Source organism: Heptranchias perlo, chromosome 13 (genome assembly GCF_035084215.1).
Source record: "Heptranchias perlo isolate sHepPer1 chromosome 13, sHepPer1.hap1, whole genome shotgun sequence".
NCBI lineage: Eukaryota > Metazoa > Chordata > Chondrichthyes > Hexanchiformes > Hexanchidae > Heptranchias > Heptranchias perlo.
The window spans coordinates 58,043,543-58,060,001 of NC_090337.1; the positions used below are offsets into that span (position 1 = coordinate 58,043,543).

Sequence of the window (16,459 nt, forward strand, 5' to 3'; positions counted from 1 at the left end):
TGCTCTTTGCATTTGTACCTCTTCCTCCTCCTTGACTCTTTTTATCAGTTTACCAACAACTGAAGTAAGACTAACCGGCCTGTCGTAGAATCATAGAAATTTATGGCACAGAAGGAGGCCATTCGGCCCATTGTGTCCGTGCCGGCCAACAAAGTGCTACCCAGCCTAATCCCACTTTCCAGCTCTTGGTCCGTAGCCCTGTAGGTTATGGCACTTCAGATGCTTATCCAAGTAGTTTTTATATGTGATGAGGGTTTCTACCTCTACCACCCTTTCAGGCAGTGAGTTCCAGACCCCTAACACCCTCTCTGTGAAAATTTTTTTCCTCAACTCCCCTCTAATCGTTCTACCAATTACTTTAAATCTATGCCCCCTGGTTATTGACCTCTCTGCTAAGAGAAACAGGTCCTTTCTGTCAACTCTATCTAGGCCCCTCATAATTTTATGTACCTCAATTAAATCACCCTTCAGCCTTCTCTGTTCCAAAGAAAACAACCCCAGCCTATCCAATCTGTTCTCATAGCTAAAATTCTCCGGTCCTGGCAACATCCTCGTAAATCTCCCCTGTACCCTCTCCAGTGCAATCACATCTTTCCTGTAATGTGGTGACCAGAACTGTACACAGTACTCAAGCTGAGGCCTAACCAGTGTTTTATACAGTTCTAGCATAACCTCCCTGCTCTTATATTCAATGCATTGGCTAATAAAGGAAAGTATCCCGTATGCCTTCTTAACCGCCTTATCCACCTGTCCTCCTACCTTCAGGGATCTGTGGACATGCACTCCAAGGTCCATCTGTCATTTTCTATAATTATCTCCACCTCCTTTTTTGAAGAGGCCCATCTCTACTCCTGGGACAAAGTACTTATTTCGTATCTTTGCTATTCCCTCACTCTCCTTGCCTCCTTCATCTCTGAGTAGCTCTACATTGACTATCTTACTACTAAGATGCCTATAGAAAGACTTTATGTTACCCTTTATATTTTTTGCACATTTTCACTCACACTCCATTTTGTCCCTTCTAGTCTCCCTTTTTGTAGCTTTACCATATTCTTTACATTAATCTTGGCTTTCATTTTATTATCTGCCCTCTAAGTATTAAATGTTTTTTTTTCATATCAAATTGATTTAATCTCCTTATTTATCGATGGAACCCGAAGCTTTATTTCTCCTTACTGGAGTATACTTGATTTTAAATGATAAAGGGATTTGTCAGGGTAGATGCAGAGAAGCTATTTCTTCTGATGGGGGAGTCCAGAACAAAGGGCCATGACCTTAAAATTAAAGATAGGCCACATAAGAGTGAAATCAGGAAGCACGTTTTCACATTAAGGGTAGTGGAAATCTGGAACAGTGCCAACCTGAGTAAAGCTCTCCTTATTCCCCCAGCATAATAGTCATCCCATGTTCTCTTTGAGTGAGGTAGTGGACAGAATTTTTCGATGACCCTGTCGCTAGTGGGGCCTCACTTGCAATGGGCGTCTTATTGGAGAATTGTGGCAACACTCCCTCGATTTCTTAGATCAACCGACAGTTGCATGTACATTCCTGTGTACTCCAGACCAGTTTAGTGCCAAGTTAGGGGTGATGGGACCCATGTCCTGACAGTGAGTCTGCAACCAGGATGACAGAAACATAGAAACATAGAAAATAGGAGCAAGAGTAGGCCATTCAGCCCTTCGGGCCTGCTTCGCCACTCAAAATGACCATGGCTGATCGTCTAACTCAGTACCCTGTTCCCGCTTTTTCCCCATATCCCTTGATCCCTTTAGCATTAAGAAATATATCTATCTCCTTCTTGAATACATCTAATGACTTGGCCTCCACTGCCTTCTGTGGTAGAGAATTCCACAGGTTTACTACCCTCTGAGTGAAGAGATTTCTCCTCATCTCGGTTCTAAATGGCACACCCCGTATCCTGAGACTGTGACCCCAGGTTCTGGACTCCCCAACCATCGGGAACATCCTCCCTGCATCTAGTCTGTCTAGTCCTGTTAGAATTTTATATGTTTTGATGAGATCACCTCTCATTCTTCTAAACTCGAGTGAATATAGGCCTAGTTGACCCAATCTCTCCTCATACATCAGTCCTGCCATCCCAGGAATCAGTATGGTAAACCTTTGTTGCACTCCCTCCATGGCAAGGACATCCTTCCTCAGATAAGGAAACCAAAACTGCACACAATACTCCAGATGAGGTCACACCAAGGCCCTGTATAACTGCAGTAAGACATCCCTGCTCCTGTACTCAAATCCTCTTGCAATGAAGGTCAACATACCATTCGCCTTCCTAACTGCTTGCTGCACCTGAATGCTCACTTTCAGCGACTGGTGTACAAGGACACCCAGGTCTTGTTGCACCTCCCCTTTTCCCAATCTATCACCATTCAGATAATAATCTGTCTTTCTATTTTTACAACCAAAGTGGATAACCTCACATTTATCCACATTATACTGCATCTGCCATGTTCTTACCCACTCACCCAACTTGTCTAAATCACATTGGAGCCTCTTTGCATCCTCCTCACAGCTCACATTCCACCCCAGTTTTGTGTCGTCTGCAAACTTGGAAATGTTACATTTAGTTCCCTCATCCAAATCATTGATATATATTGTGAATAGCTGGGGCCCAAGCACAGATCACTGCGGTACCCCACTAGTCACTGCCTGCTACCCGGAAAAAGACCTGTTTATTCCTACTCTCTGTTTCCTGTCTGTCAACCAATTCTCAATCCATGCCAGTATATTGCTCCCAATCCCATGTGCTTTAATTTTGCACACTAACCTCTTGTGTGGGACCTTATCAAAAGCCTTCTGAAAATCCAAGTACACCACATCCACTGGTTCTCCCCTATCTATTCTATTAGTTACCTCCTCAAAAAACTCCAGTAGATTTGTTAAGCGTGATTTCCCTTTCATAAACCCACGCTGACTTTGTCCAATCCCGTTAATACCTTCCAAGTGTTCTGTTATCACATCTTTTATAATAGACTCTAGCATTTTCCCCACTACTGATGTTAGACTAACTGGTCTGTAATTCCCTGTTTTTTCTCTCCCTCCTTTTTTAAATAGTGGGGTTACATTTGCCACCCTCCAATCTGTAGGAACTGTTCCAGAGTCTATAGAATTTTTGAAGATGATCACCAATGCATCTACTATTTCCAGGACCATTTCCTTTAATACTCTGTACCAACCTTTATATCTCATCTTTCTAGTGTAAAGCAAGAAGACATCAATTGCATCAGTCAGTCCCTCACAGAGAAGGCTCCTTCACCTCATCTCTCTTGGTTGCACTTTGACTTGGGTCCCACAGATGCAACAAGATTGGTCTAACCCATTCTATATCCCTGTCACATTTGTACTATACTTGACTATTACCCTTTTACCCTTCCTTCTCTTCCCATTAGGAGGTCCAAAGAGACTTGGGGGTCCATGTACATAGATCATTGGACAGGTACAGAAAATAATCAAAAAGGCTAATGGAATGCTGGCCTTTATATCTAGAGGACTAGAATACAAGGGGGTAGAAGTTATGTTACAGCTATACAAAACCCTGGTTAGACCACACCTGGATACTGTGGATATATTGGCCTTAGACTGATACCTGGACTCCAAGGGTTAAATTACGAGGAGAGATTACAAAAACTAGGGTTGTATTCTCTAGAATTTAGAAGATTAAGGGGTGATTTGATCGAAGTTTTCAAGCTATTAAGGGGAACTGATAGGGTAGATAGAGAGAAACTATTTCCGCGGGTTGTGGAGTCTAGGACTGGGGGACATGGCCTAAAAATTAGAGCTCGGACTTTCAGGAGTGAAGTTAGGAAACACTTCTCCACACAAAGGGTGGTAGGAGTTTGGAACTCTCTTCCGCAAATGGCAGTTGATGCTAGCTCAATTGTTCATTTTAAATCTGAGATTGATAGATTTTTGTTAACCAAAAGTATTAAGGGATATGGGGCTAAGGCGAGTATATGGAGTTAGGTCACAGATCAGCCATGAACTCATTGAATGGTGGATTTGGCTCGAGGGGCTAAATGGCCTACTCCTGTTCCTATCTTCCTGTGCTCCTATTAAGAAAGGCGCCCTGTCTGCCTGTGTACAGCACAGATCCCTACAAACCATCACTTCAATGAAAACCTATCTGCTGCCCCGATAGCTTGGTGAAGCCAGTTTCTAACTGAGCCACAAGAGGTCCCAGATCTGATCCGTGGTCTGTGCTGAGTTAACTGATTTCAGCCAGGGTAGCAGTTAGGGCACTATAATTGACCTCAGTGCCACCGGGTTACGGAGGGAAGAATTCAGCCTGGTTTCCTGCTCCCGATCACTATCCCGTGATTCATGCTGGAAAATGTGAGCATGGGCCTCGGGTGAGGATAGGATTGGGCTTGGCTGTGATGCCCCCCACAGTTGAATAACCCAACAGCACTCACTGGGCTCAGACATGAAGAATAGCATGTGGATGAGGAACTAGAAGGGCAGGCAGCATCCGCGAAGCCAGCCCTGAGAACGAGTCGGTGCTTTCAGGAGAGGAAGGGAGGAAGTTGAAACCACGGGGCAGTGTTTGATGATTATATTCCTTCCTCAGGTGCACTACCATGGGGAACCTATCAACGTCAACGTTGAAGTGAATAATAAATCTAACAAGCAGGTGAAGAGCATCAGAATATCAGGTATGGGTAGGGTAGTTTTGTAATTATGGACTAGTAACCCAGCGGTTATGAGTGACTGGTAATCTCAGAGTGGTATAATACAGCTGTTTTTAAAGGTTTGTTCTTGGGACATGGGCGATGCTGCACTGACTTCCCACTCCCAGTCGCCTTGAGAAGGTGGTGGGACTTCTTCAATGTACCCACAGCAATCCCACCACAGCAAGTTGTAAAATCAAGTTCGATAAATCTGGTCATTTGTGAGCTGGCGCCAGAAAAATGACCATAAAAGCTGCAGGATTTTCATAGTAACACAACTGGCTCACGAGGGAAGGGAACTTGCCACTCTTACCTGGTCCAGCCTACATGTGACTCCAGTCCGACACTACAGGGTTAACTCTTAATGCCCTCTAAAATGGCTTACCGTGCCACTTGTACAAACAATCGCTACATTGAAGAAGTCCCACCACTTTCTCAAGGCGACTGGGAGTGGGAAGTCAGTGCAGCATTGCCCATGTCCCAGGAACAAACCTTTAAAAACAGCTGCATTATACCAGACAGCAGTTCCACTCTGAGATTACCAGTCACTCTCACTGACTTCCAAAACCGTCACACAAAGTTAAACATTTCTTCTTCGTTGAAATCTGTTTTATCAAGGAATGGCATTGTGTTTAAAAACCGAACAACATTCAACCCCTTAAATCTCACGATTCCATCAAGATGTGTCTGGGTAAACAGAACCAGCCTAATGTGTGTCTGAGTAAACAGAGCCAGACTAGTGAGTGTCTGGGTAAACAGTGCTAGCCTAGTGAGTGTCTGGGTAAACAGAGCCAGACTAGTGAGTGTCTGGGTAAACAGAGCCAGACTAGTGAGTGTCTGGGTAAACAGAGCCAGACTAGTGAGTGTCTGGGTAAACAGTGCCAGACTAGTGAGTGTCTGGATAAACAGAGCCAGACTAGTGAGTGTCTGAGTAAACAGAGCCAGACTAGTGAGTGTCTGGGTAAACAGTGCTAGCCTAGTGAGTGTCTGGGTAAACAGAGCCAGACTAGTGAGTGTCTGGGTAAACAGAGCCAGACTAGTGAGTGTCTGGGTAAACAGAGCCAGACTAGTGAGTGTCTGGGTAAACAGTGCCAGACTAGTGAGTGTCTGGGTAAACAGAGCCAGACTAGTGAGTGTCTGAGTAAACAGAGCCAGACTAGTGAGTGTCTGGGTAAACAGTGCTAGCCTAGTGTGTGTCTGAGTAAACAGAGCCAGACTAGTGAGTGTCTGGGTAAACAGTGCCAGACTAGTGAGTGTCTGGGTAAACAGAGCCAGACTAGTGAGTGTCTAAGTAAACAGAGCCAGACTAGTGAGTGTCTGAGTAAACAGAGCCAGACTAGTGAGTGTCTGGGTAAACAGTGCCAGCCTAATGTCTGGGTAAACAGAGCCAGACTAGTGAGTGTCTGGGTAAACAATGTCAGCCTAGTGAGATTCTGGGTAACAAGTGCCAGACTGGCATGTGTCTGGGTAAACTGAGTACCAGCCTGGCGTGCGTCTGATTAAGCAGAGCCAGCCTAGTGAGTCTCTGGGTGAACAGTCTGACAGCAGAGGCCAAGCTAGAATGGGTAAGTAGGTGGCAGAGTATTATAGTCAATATTAATTTTGTACAATTCTGGACATATATTTTGATACAACCACTGTAGAAACCTGCCAGTTTCCAGTTCAAGACAAGTCCATTTCAGACATGGGGATGCAACTCTCAATTCCTTCTTTACCTTCTCTCCTCCTCTTTGAGTCAGAAAGCGAAATATTTTTCCAACTACAAATGAAGTGTGTTCCGTGGGTCTAAGTATCTTTTCTTTGTTTTCAGTCGAGCAAAAGACCACTGTGGTGCTGTACTCGAATGATAACTACATCGAGGAGGTTGCTGTGGTGGAAGCAGAGTAAGTAAAGCAATTTGGTAGCACAAGAAGAGCCTCATTGGACAGCCAGGGATGGTAGGAGCCCTGTAGTATGGTAGAATCCCTGGGTTGTTAGAGTGGCTGGAGCCCTGCAGGATGGTGAGGGTGCTATAGATGGTAAGTGCTCTGTAGAACATTTATAGCTCTTATGAGTTAATTGGTTCACTGCAGAATGGTTGGACGTCCCTTTTTTTTGGTGACCCTCAGGTACCAAAGACATTTTAAGGTCTTCAAGGGCTGTGCAGATCGAGGAAAGCGTACACAGTGGGAATTTCTCCCCCCTCCCCAACTCACTGTCAATCATCTGAAGCCCCGCCCATCCGGGTTTTGGACTGGATAGAAAGTGGGTACCTCAGGGACTCAATTCTCTTACTATATCCTGTGGCGGAATAATACTAGTGTCCCAACACCTGTGACTGGAGTGTGTCTGACAGGCCTTTCAGGAGTCAGAAGCAATGAACTTTCTCTATACAGCTGAGGGTGGTCAGGGTCCCTCATAGTTTGGCTGGTGGTATTCAGGAAGACACTGACTGGATGTATTGTAAGGCGCAGGATATTTGGTTACCATTGATTAGTATTGTGTTTCTAAATATTAATATTTTGTTTTTATACAGTGACCAGATTGCCACAGGTTCCACTCTCTCTAAGACCTACACGATCTTGCCCTCAGTGGCTAACAACCGCGACAAGGGTGGCATCGCACTTGACGGCAAAAGCAAACACGAGGTCTCTAACCTGGCTTCTTCCACCATGTAAGGGATACACGTTTGACTTGGGGGCTGGAAGGCGATGGATTCTGGGAGGAAGTGAGGGAGGGACAGGGCGAGGTGAGGAAGGGAGATGGGCGTGGGGAGGAAATAGTGAAGGAGGGAGATGGGCGTGGGGGGGGAAATAGTGAAGGAGGGAGATGGGCGTGGGGGGGGAAATAGTGAAGGAGGGAGATGGGCGTGGGGAGGAAATAGTGAAGGAGGGAGATGGGCGTGGGGGGGGAAATAGTGAAGGAGGGAGATGGGCGTGGGGAGGGAAAGACTGAGGGACAGAAATGGACTATGGGAGAAAGGGAGATGGGCGTGGGGGCAAATATGAGGGAGGGAGACAGGCCGGAAGAAAAAAGTAAGGGAGGGAGATGGGCTGGAAGGAACGTTGTCATAAACAGCAGTGGATTATGATAGCCTTTTCACCCAACTGCCAAACTGAGACTCAGACTGAAGGCTGAAACTCCAGACCTTGTTCTGTCAATCAATCTATCACTTCCGTATGTCGGAGGGAGGGTTACCTGCTGATTACAAATGTTTTAAACACAGTGCTTCATCCCGATGGCTCAGTGGGTAAATGTATTGCCTGGTGCGGTAATGAGTTACTTAGAACAGGAGGGTCACACGTTCTGTTTCTGGTCTCTGCTGAGTTCGATGTCTCATGTGGGTTGTGACAATTAACCTCAGTACTCCTGGGATAGGCAGGGGAAAAAATAAGCCATGGTTCCTGTTCCTGATCATGAACCAGTGACTCTTGCTGGAAAATGCACGTGTGGACGTCAAGTGAGAGCAGGTTTGGGCTCAGCTGTGATGCCATCACAGTTGAATATTTTGCTGACATTTACTGTCTTTGTTCACACATGGAGAATGAATGATTTTGCAAGTACCAGAGAGTTACCAGGATGGAACTGTATCCCAGTGCCTTCAAGAGAGCTGGGGCAAACTGATACTGAAGGGACACAATAAAAGGAATTGCATTGCAAATAATTGTAACATGATACCTGGGTCACTGTGCTTGCCTTTGCTTGAATAATACATTAAACTGTTAACGGATTGGGAAGAGTGGGCCAGTGATTTCATCAAATAACTGAGAAGGAATTCCTGACTTTGGTGGGTTTCTCGATGATGCAATAAGAGGCTGCTTTGCCTGCGGTTTGAAGGAAAGATCAATACAGAGGAGAATGTTGGTAGAAGACAGAATCAAGTCTGCTAGATCTCTCAAAATAGCACTTGGGATGGAGACTGCTGCCTGGCATACTAGTGAGTTACATCCCACAGAGTTCAACAGCTCCGGAGTGAACAGTCGCTCAACCATGTTGAAGGTGTGGTAAAAATAATCATCATCCAGACCGATGTTTCTTTAAGAAGGTTGAATGCCGTAACTACATGGAATGGAGCTAGAGATTGTGGAAATCAGAAGGTGCTGCTAGATTGGAGTCAGGGAGAAGACGGCCCCAAATCACTTCATTGCACTGCGAGGAAAAAACAAAAGTCCATTCCATTGATTCCACGAGCGACCTAAGAAACAAAGCGTACCATGAGGTGATACGGATAGAGATGTGTTTTCCTGTACATTCCATAACACGAAAGGGGCAACGTAAAATCATGGTCCCTGTCTGGATAGAAGGTGTAACTATTATGTCATCAAAAGCACATCAAAAAAAGTTTGAGAGAATTGCACTCCAAAAAAAACATTTTGATGAAGTTATTTTGGACACCCGTTGCCAAAAATTAGATGCAACAATTATCTGTAATTGTGGTTAAGGTCAAAGGTCCCTTATTGATGAGTCAAGACTGGCTTCGTAGCCTGAAGTTAAACTGGGCCAGAGCTAAAAAGACCTGTAGACGTACTCAAGTCTTTATTCTAGATTTATTTTAGATTTATTTTGAGTTAAAAAATTTGTTTTTGTCGAACAATAACTTATAGACAATCCACACAAATGAACCATTTGCTTACCTCATGATTGTGGGCCTGATGTCCTTATTGAAAAACTAAGGCCGAGGCCCATAGTACAGAACACCAGGTGAAGAGTCCAGGCCCATAGTACAGAACACCAGGTGAAGAGTCCAGGCCCATAGTACAGAACACCAGGTGAAGAGTAGAAGAAAAGGTCACATAAATTGGGGAATAGTGTTTGGATGATATGAGGCTTAAGTTTGAGAAGACTGTAGCAGGAAGGGAAGACTGAGAGAGATAAGGAGGTCCAGTATGTTTGAGGACCTGAGTTTGATGGAGTGCCTCGGTGCTATACAGTGTAACATCAGCCTTGTCTTTTTTCTGTTTCAGTTTAAATGAAGGTGCTGACCGGGAAGTTCAGGGGATGTTGGTGTCCTATGCAATAAAAGTCAGCTTGTTGATTCCCAGGTGAGTGATATGTACAAATACTTCTTTAAATTAGTTCCAAATTCTAAAGATATTTTCCACTCAAAAATCTAGATGTAGTTTTGTTATTTGCAACTGCGTCTGATCCTATGCTCAGGCATTTATTTTGATTGGTGGCCAGTTGTGTTTGTTATGTTCATATCCACAGAGAGATATCTGAAGTATCAGAACCCACCAACACAGGAAGTGCCTGTACCCACCAACACAGGAAGTGCCCGTACCCACCAACACAGGAAATGCCCATACACCCCAACACAGGAAGTGCCCATACCCCCCAACACAGGAAGTGTCAGAACCCCCCAACACAGGAAATGCCCATACACCCCAACACAGGAAGTGCCCATACCCCCAACACAGGAAGTGTCAGAACCCCCCAACACAGGAAATGCCCATACACCCCAACACAGGAAGTGCCCATACCCCCAACACAGGAAGTGTCAGAACCCCCCAACACAGGAAGTGCCTGTACCCCCAACACAGGAAATGCCCATTCCCCCCAACACAGGAAATGCCCATACCCCCCAACACAGGGAGTGCCCGTACCCCCCAACACAGGAAGTGTCAGAACCCCCAACACGGGAAGTGCCCATAACCCCCAACACAGGAAGTGCCCATAACCCCCAACACAGGAAGTGCCCATAACCCCCAACACAGGAAGTGCCCATAACCCCCAACACAGGAAGTGCCCATACCCCCAACACAGGAAGTGCCCGTACCCCCCAACACAGGAAGTGCCCGTACCCCCCAACACAGGAAGTGTCAGACCCCCCAACACAGGAAGTGTCCGAACCCCCCAACACAGGAAGTGTCCGAACTCCCCAACACAGGAAGTGTCAGAGCCCCCCCAACACAGGAAGTGTCTGAATCCCCAACACAGGAAGTGTCTGAACCCCCCAACACAGGAAGTGTCCGAACCCCCCAACACAGGAAGTGTCCGAACCCCCCAACACAGGAAGTGTCAGAGCCCCCCCCAACACAGGAAGTGTCAGAGCCCCCCAACACAGGAAGTGTCTGAATCCCCAACACAGGAAGTGTCAGAACCCCCAACACAGGAAGTGTCAGAATCCCCCAACACAGGAAGTGTCAGAATTCCCAACACAGGAAGTGTCTGAACCCCACAAAACAGGAAGTGCCCATACCCACCAACACAGGAAGTGTCAGAATCCCCCAACACAGGAAGTGTCAGAACCCACCAACACAGGAAGTGCCCGTATGCACCAACACAGGAAGTGCCAGTACCCACTTACACAGGAAATGCCAGTACCTACCAACACAGCAACTGTCAGAACCCACCTACACAGGAAGTGTCCATAACCACCATCACAGGAAGTGTCCGAACCCCCCAGCACAGGAAGTGTCCTAGCCCCCCAGCACAGGAAGTGTTAGAGCCCCCCAGCACAGGAAGTGTTAGAGCCCCCCAGCACAGGAAGTGTTAGAGCCCCCCAGCACAGGAAGTGTCCGAACCCCCAACAGAGGAAGTGTCCTAGCCCCCCAGCACAGGAAGTGTCCGAACCCCCAACACAGGAAGTGTCCGAACCCCCAACACAGGAAGTGTCCGAACCCCCCAACACAGGAAGTGTCTGAACCCCCAACACAGGAAGTGTCCGAACCCCCCAACACAGGAAGTGTCCGAACCCCCCAACACAGGAAGTGTCTGAACCCCCAACACAGGAAGTGTCCGAACCCCCCAACACAGGAAGTGTCCGAACCCCCCAACACAGGAAGTGTCAGAACCCCCCAGCACAGGAAGTGTTAGAGCCCCCCCAACACAGGAAGTGTCAGAACCCCCCAACACAGGAAGTGTCTGAACCCCCCAACACAGGAAGTGTCTGAACCCCCCAACACAGGAAGTGTCTGAACACCCCAACACAGGAAGTGTCTGAACCCCCCAACACAGGAAGTGTCTGAACCCCCCAACAGAGGAAGTGCCCGAACCCCCCAACACAGGAAGTGCCCGAACCCCCCAACACAGGAAGTGTCCGAACCCCCCAACACAGGAAGTGTCCGAACCCCCCAACACAGGAAGTGTCTGAACCCCCAACACAGGAAGTGTCAGAGCCCCCCCCAACACAGGAAGTGTCTGAATCCCCAACACAGGAAGTGTCCCTACCCCCCAACACAGGAAGTGTCCGTACCCCCCAACACAGGAAGTGTCCCTACCCCCCAACACAGGAAGTGTCCCTACCCCCCAACACAGGAAGTGTCCGAACCCCCCAACACAGGAAGTGTCCCTACCCCCCAACACAGGAAGTGTCCCTACCCCCCAACACAGGAAGTGTCCGTACCCCCCAACACAGGAAGTGTCAGAGCCCCCCAACACAGGAAGTGTCCGAACCCCCCAACACAGGAAGTGTCAGAGCCCCCCAACACAGGAAGTGTCCGTACCCCCCAACACAGGAAGTGTCCGTACCCCCCAACACAGGAAGTGTCAGAGCCCCCCAACACAGGAAGTGTCAGAGCCCCCCCAACACAGGAAGTGTCAGAGCCCCCCAACACAGGAAGTGTCAGAGCCCCCCAACACAGGAAGTGCCCGTACCCCCCAACACAGGAAGTGCCAGAGCCCCCCAACACAGGAAGTGTCCGTACCCCCCAACACAGGAAGTGTCCGAACCCCCCAACACAGGAAGTGTCCCTACCCCCCAACACAGGAAGTGTCAGAGCCCCCCAACACAGGAAGTGCCAGAGCCCCCAACACAGGAAGTGTCCGAACCCCCCAACACAGGAAGTGTCCGAACCCCCCAACACAGGAAGTGTCAGAGCCCCCCAACACAGGAAGTGTCCGTACCCCCCAACACAGGAAGTGTCCGAACCCCCCAACACAGGAAGTGTCCGAACCCCCCAACACAGGAAGTGTCCGAACCCCCCAACACAGGAAGTGTCCGTACCCCCCAACACAGGAAGTGTCCGAACCCCCCAACACAGGAAGTGTCCGAACCCCCCAACACAGGAAGTGTCCGAACCCCCCAACACAGGAAGTGTCCGAACCCCCCAACACAGGAAGTGTCCGTACCCCCCAACACAGGAAGTGTCAGAGCCCCCCAACACAGGAAATGTCAGAGCCCCCCAACACAGGAAGTGTCAGAGCCCCCCAACACAGGAAGTGTCTGAGCCCCCCAACACAGGAAATGTCAGAGCCCCTCAACACAGGAAGTGTCCGAACCCCCCAACACAGGAAGTGCCAGAGCCCCCAACACAGGAAGTGTCCGAACCCCCCAACACAGGAAGTGTCCGAACCCCCCAACACAGGAAGTGTCAGAACCCCCCAACACAGGAAGTGTCCGAACCCCCAACACAGGAAGTGTCCGAACCCCCCAACACAGGAAGTGTCCGAACCCCCCAACACAGGAAGTGTCCGTACCCCCCAACACAGGAAGTGTCCGAACCCCCCAACACAGGAAGTGTCCGAACCCCCCAACACAGGAAGTGTCCGAACCCCCCAACACAGGAAGTGTCCGTACCCCCCAACACAGGAAGTGTCCGAACCCCCCAACACAGGAAGTGTCCGAACCCCCCAACACAGGAAGTGTCCGAACCCCCCAACACAGGAAGTGTCCGAACCCCCCAACACAGGAAGTGTCCGAACCCCCCAACACAGGAAGTGTCCGAACCCCCCAACACAGGAAGTGTCCGAACCCCCCAACACAGGAAGTGTCCGAACCCCCCAACACAGGAAGTGTCCGAACCCCCCAACACAGGAAGTGTCCGAACCCCCCAACACAGGAAGTGTCCGAACCCCCCAACACAGGAAGTGTCCGAACCCCCCAACACAGGAAGTGTCCGAACCCCCCAACACAGGAAGTGTCCGTACCCCCCAACACAGGAAGTGTCCGAACCCCCCAACACAGGAAGTGTCCGTACCCCCCAACACAGGAAGTGTCCGAACCCCCCAACACAGGAAGTGTCCGAACCCCCCAACACAGGAAGTGTCCGAACCCCCCAACACAGGAAGTGTCCGTACCCCCCAACACAGGAAGTGTCAGAACCCCCCAACACAGGAAGTGTCCGAACCCCCCAACACAGGAAGTGTCAGAGCCCCCCAACACAGGAAGTGTCAGAGCCCCCCAACACAGGAAGTGTCAGAGCCCCCCAACACAGGAAGTGTCCGTACCCCCCAACACAGGAAGTGTCCGTACCCCCCAACACAGGAAGTGCCAGAGCCCCCCAACACAGGAAGTGTCCGTACCCCCCAACACAGGAAGTGTCCGAACCCCCCAACACAGGAAGTGTCCGAACCCCCCAACACAGGAAGTGTCCGTACCCCCCAACACAGGAAGTGTCCGTACCCCCCAACACAGGAAGTGCCAGAGCCCCCCAACACAGGAAGTGTCAGAGCCCCCCAACACAGGAAGTGTCCGAACCCCCCAACACAGGAAGTGTCCGTACCCCCCAACACAGGAAGTGTCCGAACCCCCCAACACAGGAAGTGTCCGAACCCCCCAACACAGGAAGTGTCCGTACCCCCCAACACAGGAAGTGTCCGAACCCCCCAACACAGGAAGTGTCCGTACCCCCCAACACAGGAAGTGCCAGAGCCCCCCAACACAGGAAGTGTCCGAACCCCCCAACACAGGAAGTGTCAGAGCCCCTCAACACAGGAAGTGTCAGAGCCCCTCAACACAGGAAGTGCCAGAGCCCGATCCATGAAGAAACATTAGAGTTTCAATGTGAATCTAATTAAATTATGGTCACTACTTCCTAAGGTGTCAAATTTGGCTCAGTGGCAGCACTCTTGCCCCTGACTCAGAAGATCATAAATTCAAGTCTCATTTCAAAGACTTGAGCACATAATCGAGGCTGACACTTCAGTGCAGTACTGAGGGAGCGCTGCACCTTCGGAGGTTACATGGAGTTACATCGAAACTACAGCACAGAAACAGGCCATTCAGCCCAACTGGTCCATGTCGGTGTTTATGCTCCACACGAGCCTCCTCCCTTCCTACTTCATCTAACCCTATCAATTCCTTTCTCCCTCGTGTTTATCGAGCTTCCCCTAAAATGCATCTATGCTATTCGCCTCAACTACTCCTTGTGGTAGCGCGTTCCACACATTCTAACCACTCTTTGGACAAAGAAGTTTCACCCGAATTCCCGATTGGATTTATTGGTGACTATCTTATATTGATGACGTCTAGTTTTGGACTCCCCACAAGTGGAAACAGTTTCTCTACATCTACCTATCAAACCCTATCATTATCTTAAAGACCTCTATCAGGTCACCCCTCAGCCTTCACTTTTCTAGAGAAAAGAGTCCCAGCCTTTTTAGTCTTTCCTGATAAGGATATCCTCTCAGTTCCATTATCATCCTTGTGAATCTTTTTTGCACCTTCTCCAAAGCCTGTATTTCCTTTTTATAATATGGAGATCAGAACTGTTCACAGTACTCCAAGTGTGGTCTAACCAAGGTTCTATACAAGTTTAACATAACTTCTCTGCTTTTCAATTCTATCCCTCTAGAAATGAACCTCAGTGCTTGATTTGCCTTTTTTATGGCCTTATTAACCTGCATTGCTAGTTTTAGTGATTTGTGTATCTGTACCCCCAGATCCCTCTGCTCCTCTACCCCATTTAGACTCTTATTATTCAAGCAGTATGTGGCCTCCTTATTCTTCCTACCAAAATGCACCACCTCACACTTAGCTATATTCAAATTTATTTGCCAATTACACGCCTGTTCTGCAAGTTTATTAATGTCTTCTTGCATTTTGACACATTCTTAATTTGTATTAACTACACCCCCCAATTTCGTGTCATCCACAAATTTTAAAATTGTACTTCCGATTCCCGAGTCCAAATCGTTGATGTAAATTGTGAACAACAGTGGTCCCAGCACCGATCCTTATGGAACACCACTTCCCACCTTTTGCCAGTGTGAGTAGCTACCTTTAACCCCTACTCTCTCTTTTCTGTTTTGTAGCCAGCTTGCTATTCATTCTGCTACTTGTCCCCTGACTCCACATGCTCTGACCTTAGTCATGAGTCTACAATGCGGTACCTTATTAAAGGCCTTTTGAAAATCCAAATATATTACATCTACTACATTACCCTTATTTTCCTTTCTGTTACTTTTTCAAAGAATTCAGTAAGGTTGGTCAAGCATGACTTTCGTTTCTGAAATCTGTGCTGACTGCTCTTTATTATATTTTCGTTTACTAGATATTTTTCTATTACATCTTTGAATAAAGATTCCATTATCTTTCCTACCACTGACATTAAGCTAACTGGTCTATAGTTCCCTGGACTTATTATATCTCCCTTTTTAAATATAGGAATAACATTAGCTGTCCGCCAGTCCTCTGGTGCTATTCCCTTTTCTAATGAATTTTATATATGTGTAATAGTGCCTCTGCTATCTCCTCCCTAACTTCTTTTAATATGTGCAAATGCAATCCATCTGGTCCAGGGTTCTTATCCTCTCTACATTTGATTAGTTTATCAATCATTTATAAGAGCATAAGACCATAAGAGATAGGAGCAGGAGTAGGCCATTCGGCCCCTCGAGCCTGCTCCGCCATTTAATGAGATCATGGCTGATCTGATTTTTACCTCAACTCCACTTTCCCGCCTTTTCCCCATATCTCCCCCCCTTCTATCTTAAACGTCTTTATACCTTTTTTGATCTCTTCTTCTCATGTCATTCCCACCTTGTTAGTCTCCCTGGTAAATACTGAGGCAAAGTAACTATTCAATATTTCTGCCTTTTCCCTGTCATTACCTGTGAGTTTATCTTGTGCATCC

At 47.9% G+C, this 16,459-nt stretch overlaps 1 protein-coding gene across 1 annotated transcript in view; it reads left to right on the plus strand.

The window, feature by feature from the left end:
* LOC137331623 (S-arrestin-like) overlaps window positions 1-16,459 on the plus strand; it is a 58,274-nt gene that overhangs the window by 18,275 nt on the left and 23,540 nt on the right. Inside the window, exons 9-12 of the mRNA XM_067995541.1 lie at window positions 4,586-4,670; window positions 6,496-6,568; window positions 7,201-7,338; window positions 9,629-9,706. Coding sequence (XP_067851642.1) covers window positions 4,586-4,670; window positions 6,496-6,568; window positions 7,201-7,338; window positions 9,629-9,706 — 374 coding nt within the window. The remainder of the gene's footprint in view (window positions 1-4,585; window positions 4,671-6,495; window positions 6,569-7,200; window positions 7,339-9,628; window positions 9,707-16,459) is intronic.